This window comes from Anabas testudineus, chromosome 18 (genome assembly GCF_900324465.2).
Source record: "Anabas testudineus chromosome 18, fAnaTes1.2, whole genome shotgun sequence".
Classification (NCBI taxonomy): Eukaryota; Metazoa; Chordata; class Actinopteri; order Anabantiformes; family Anabantidae; genus Anabas; species Anabas testudineus.
In genome coordinates this window covers 9,057,967-9,063,719 of record NC_046627.1, presented here as the reverse complement: position 1 = coordinate 9,063,719, position 5,753 = coordinate 9,057,967, and the positions used below count along the sequence as shown (strand labels likewise).

Sequence of the window (5,753 nt, the reverse complement as noted above, 5' to 3'; positions counted from 1 at the left end):
ACTTCCATGTCGCCCAATTTTCCGGTCCGCTCAGCTTGTCTATAAACAGCTTATCTTCCATTGTGAAAACTCACAACGCTGTTTAGTCCACAAAATACAGCGAAAACAGCCTTTTAGCGTCCTACTGGGCCCATAACCTGATGAATTTCAACACAGGTCTCACCGTTCACTTTATTACTTCTTCATTAACACAGAACAACAACGTTACAACTCACACTGCCCCTATTGGTGAAATTACAGTATTTCAACAATGATTGAAAGTCCAACTGTAGAATTCCTGCAGTTATAATTAGGGGAGACCGGGGTTGGTTGTCACATTTTTTACTTTTTTACAGATTCCTCAAAAACCGTGACCCTAACATATTAACTTTCACTGGAAAATGAAAGGGTAAAGTGTCAGCTAAGAATAGAGTGTAATTACTTTCCATAACCTTTTTCTGTTCAAAACATATTGTCTTTTAAATACATCGTGTGCATTTGTGACAACCATCCCCGTTGTAGGGTTGGTTGTCACACACTATGGGGTTGGTTGTCCCTATGTATTTTAATGCAAAAAAACATTAAAAATACACAATCATAAAATTTAATTTAAAAATTTTATTTTATTAAATGCAAAAGCCTAATATCACATAAGAACATACGCAGGAAAAACTCTTTCCTGAAAGTGTTTTTTTAACCAATATATAACACTAGAAAGAACAACAGACAACAACAATACAACGATAACATTTAATTTATCTTGTCAGTCACTACCGGACCCAGAGTCACAGTTCTGACAGATATAGACCGATAGTCCAGGGGTGCAGTCCTTGTGTGCCCACTGTTTGCACATGATGCACTGCAACCATTTCTCCCTGGGGCGGCTGTTTGAGAAGGGCTCCACACACACCAAGCAGAAACATTCTTCTTCATCTGAGGATGACTCTGTATTCTGCTCTTTTCTTTTCTTACTTGTTCTTTTTGATGTCTTGCTCTTTTTCTTTTCAGTTTTAGAGAAGAGGGTCTTTTTCATTCTCTGCTGAGTAAATGTTTTTTCTGCCTCAATCCTCTCTTTCACTGGGGTATCTGTGAGTATGGAACTCGTCAGTTTTTTTCTTTTTCGCGTCTCCTTCCTGGGTCCAGCCTTTGGAAATGGCCTCAACTCCACTGGAGTAGTTACTCTATGTCCAGAGCTAGTGGGAAGGTCTGATGAATGGACAGTGTTAGTAGCCTGTGACTGGTGGATTGTAGGTGCCCCGTTCTGTGTGTAATTTAGCACCAATGCATCGGAAGCTCTGCAGGGGTCAGTATTTGGACGGTCAGTCACAAAGGCAGGAGCAAATGCCGACTGAGGGAACACCTCTCTATTGAGGGGATATATTCCACTTGCCTGGAAGCCTGCCTGAATGTTGGTCATGTTAACTGCAAGAGGGAAGGCTGCAGCTACAATTCTTGGTATTTCGTGAATGGTCATTGTTTTTCCTGGATTATTGAACATCCAGGCAGATGAGGCAGTGTTGATGTGCTTCTTCAATGGGCCAAAGACAGCCACATCCAGGGGCTGCAGGCGGTGAGAGCAGTGAGGGGGGAATGATAGCATCACAATCCCACTCTCTTTTGCATAATTAAGGCCATCGACAGAGAGGTGGGAGCTGTGGTTGTCCAGCAGCAGGAGACATGGCCTGTCTTTGCTGCACTTTGTGTGAACTACAAAATGCTTCAAAAAGTCTACAAAATGCTCCTCCTTCATCCACCCACTTGGATTTGCCCCTCCTGCACTTCCTGTGGGAGCAGAAATTAGAAAATGGTCAAAAAAGTTGACTCGCGGGAAAATAAAGAAGGGAGGTATACTGTTTCCAGTGGCGGAGACAGCACAGGACACAGTGACCAGGGTTCCCCTCTCAGCAGATGTCAAAGATCCCACCTGCTTGTAGCCTTTCCTGGCTACCACTTTGTTTGGTTTATGGACCGTGGTAACGCCAGTTTCATCCATATTCCAAATGGACTGGGGCTCAAACTGGTGTCTTCCCATCACCTCCTCCAAGTTGTCGAAGAACTGGTCCACATTATGCTTGTTAAAAGCTGTGGCACGTGAAAGGCTAGTGGCCTCCGGGGTCCTGATTGAAAGTGATGGATGTCTCTTTAGAAAGCCAGAGAACCAGTCTGCACCTGCCATCTTCTTCTCTGCCCAGTTTGTGCGGACTGCAACATTATTATGGACTGCATACATGTATGCAAGTTTGCGCACTTCAATAGGAGAGAGGCCAAAATAAATGTCCGATGCAGTGATGATGTACTCTGCCAAATGGTTTTCCTGTTCCTCACTGAAAACTGAACGATTTTTGAGATACCCTACTGGCAAGGATGGAAAAATTCCATCTCCAGCAACTTCAGCTGGACTTATTTTATTACAATATCTGGCCAGTGTTCGATAGTTTATCTGAAATTCTTTAGCCATTCCTCTGATTGATTTGTTGTGCAGCTTCACCTCTCTGACTGCCCTGAGCATTACATCTGGTGGAGTCTGTCCGTTCTTTGTCTTCCTCACAAACTTTCTGCCCATTTTTCTATTTAAAAAGAACAAAAAGGGTCTGGTAGGTCACACCATGCATGTCTATTTAAATGAAGGGGTTGGTTGTCACATGTGACAACCAACCCCGAAGAGAATGTGACAAGCATCCCCAACTGGACTTTTTAGCTAACATCAAAGCTAGCAGCTACATTTTTTAGCGTAGCATAGAAAAAAACTATGTAAAATATAGCTAACACTTCAGGCTTTTAACTGGTAATTATTATTTTTTTATGAACTTATTTTCTTATAAACTATATGAAAATTTTCACATTGTAAAAAATGTCCATTTTCCCATGAAAAAAACTAAAAGTTTTCTCACCTCAGTATAAAGTGTGTTAATGCAGAAAAGTCATAGTAGGTGATCTTTGACCCAAATTCCTGAAAATCTGGCGGTAAAAGTTTTTAACAGCGCCCCCTAGCGACCGAGTTATAATCAATGTGACAACCAACCCATGTGACAACCAACCCCGTTCTCCCCTACTGTGGGAAAAAGTGGAGTTGATCTCCATATTGGTTTGTGCCAAACTGGTTTTAAAGAGAAACAGAAAAAAAGAGAAGAACAAAAAAAAAATTGAATTAGAAAACACAGTGAAAGCGTTTATAGCTACGTATTGTTTTATATATTTTCCCTTTTTATAATTTAAGTCTGTAGTTGTTTATTTCACAGTTGTTATTCTTCACGTTTCAGTCATAAAAAAAAGCTCTATTGGTTTTTGTTATACACAGCAAGTTGTGAAAAAGCACTGAACAGGTAAAGGAATACATCTAAAACATTTACTGGAAAAACTTTACATGATTAGGGACACCCACCCATCAGCAGACTTTTTTTTAAATCTCCAAACTCAGTCGGCTGTTCATGAGATCTGATTATTGCCTCTGTGTATAAGGTTGTTATTGACATCTCTGTCCGAGTTTCTGACATCAGCAGGACTGTTTGTTTTTCATAATGTCTATATCATAGCAGGCAAATTACACTTTCACATTGTCTTTATAAATTCTAGTATTCTCGTATTTCAGTCTACTTTTCTTTTAAATATTAGCTCCAAATATTAAAATTAAGAGAGTTATGCATAACTGTCATTGCCTTTATTTGATACTGTAGGTTTAGAATAACATGCAAAGAAACAGTGACAAATAAACAATGCTTTTTATAGACACTGTAAATGTTTTTTCATATAATTCCATAGTTTTTTTAGCTTGTGTAAAGCTGCTTTGTGACAATGTCAACTGTAAAAAATTACAACACAGTGGACTCCCCATCCTAAGATGGTTACCCCATTATAAGTCAATGGTTTAGGTAAAATTCCCATCCTCATTGAATATCTATTTTGTAAAACTTAAATAATTAAAACACACCCACCTTGTCTGCCGGAGTCTCTAATGTCAGTCTTCTGTTTCTAAGTGTCTTATCCTAACAGATATTAGTGCTGCTCAGTGTAAGCACATCATTGGAACCCGTTTATCTGGGTGTCAAACAGGAGTTCGACTGTGGGTTTTTTTTAGTTTTGTTCTTTGCATACTGTCAAACAAATTAATGTTTTTCTGTGACTCTTAATCATGGTAGTAGATAAATTTGAATTTCACATTATTCTTTCACAGGTTTGACAACAGGTCCAGTTGTTAATCAGCCTCACCAGTGGAGATCTGGGACCTAATTTACAACTGTTGCATAAGCACAAAATGCAACTTAAAAGATGTGTGGGAGAATTATAAAACTGAACAGATGACATAAACTAGAAACACAGATAATAAAGTGAACTGAAACGATATGATTGAATATAACAGATTCAAGTTTTCTTTATATGAACCAGTGATACTGTTCACCCACAATGCATTAAATATTTGGGCTTTCTGTTCCAATTGTAAAGTTTCTCCTTTTAAAATCCTTTGACTTTCTCGGACACACCGGCCCTAACTCTCATATTATTCTGCTGTCTTTCTTGATCAGCACACTGACCTGTTAAAGGCTTGCTTAAGGTATCTGAACACATTAAGAGTTTTCTTTCGATGCCTATCGTCCTCTTTGGTTTCCACTCCAATGTGGTTTAGAGCTCTGATGACTCTTAAAGTGCTGTGAGTATGTTTTTTCACCAGATGTTTTATTCATTTGAATATCTTCTATTTGCATATCATATATGAAACTCATTCAGATCTTGAAATAAATTTTAATGTTACAAAACCAAAGTAAATACAAAATGTAGTTTTAGAACGATGATTTAATTTAATAAAAGAAAAGGCTGCATAATAGTCATGGTCTTTAAAGCCTTTATTAAACATATCTATAAAACATCGAAAGTCATTGTGGAAAGAGTAGATGAAAGAGTGTTTTAATGAGTGAACCTCCTTTGGGACCAATAACCTGAAGCAATAACTTATATAGCTGTGGATTAGACCCCTCAGTGGGAACTTTGGCCCTTTCTTCCTCACAGAACTGCTCCAGCTCAGCCAAATTCTTCGAACGTCTTTGTGAATGGCTCTATTGAGGTCATTCAACAGCAAATACAACCTTGAGCATTGGCTTTGATAAAGTTTTTTAAATTCTGAATGCCTCTTCTAAAATAAAAATTAAAAAAAAAACTGAAAACATTGAACTCCACAGTGCTACTGGAAAAATTCTTTGTGAACTGATAAAACTAGGGTTCAACAGTTTCATTATTTATTGTGTAAATTGTAACCACAGTAGGTATAAGGGACACAAAATCTGCTTTTTGAAGTGTCCCAGTTAGAGCCCAGACCTCAAGTCATTAGAAACTTAATTAATCAAGGAATAAATTAGCACTAATTTAATAAATGCATAAAATGCATTTTTACCTAAAATATACAGCTTTCCAATAAATGAAGTCAAGCTCAACTTAGAAACGACAGACTGATATAGACATTACTTCTTCAAACCTGTTGTATAGGTGATGGTCCTATACAACATCAAGGGTCACCACAGCGAATAATTTTTTTTTACAACTTACTCTATCATGGGCGTCTTCTACCCTCACACCAGCCAACCTCATGTCCTGTTTTTGCTGATAACACTATATGTAATTATTTCTTATACATTCCTACTCTCTGTAAAAGTGTTTTACAACATATTACTGACATTTCATGTAGTAAAATCCACTAAAACATTTTAACAAATTTATATATTTACTGGAAAAAGAATTAAAGGACACCCACCTCATGGCCAGAGTTTGATTCTCCTTGATCTCCA

At 38.0% G+C, this 5,753-nt stretch overlaps 1 protein-coding gene across 1 annotated transcript; it reads right to left on the bottom strand.

Annotated features, from left to right (window-relative positions):
- Positions 1-296: 296 nt before the first annotated feature.
- Positions 297-2,277, bottom strand: LOC113168110. The gene is made up of 2 exons (XM_026369114.2): positions 2,244-2,277; positions 297-2,211 (listed from the first exon to the last, which is right to left on the bottom strand). Exon 2 carries the CDS (start codon positions 2,207-2,209, stop codon positions 743-745), a length of 1,467 nt encoding a protein of 488 aa, XP_026224899.1. The 5' UTR covers positions 2,210-2,211; positions 2,244-2,277; the 3' UTR covers positions 297-742.
- Between the last annotated feature and the right edge of the window lie 3,476 nt (positions 2,278-5,753).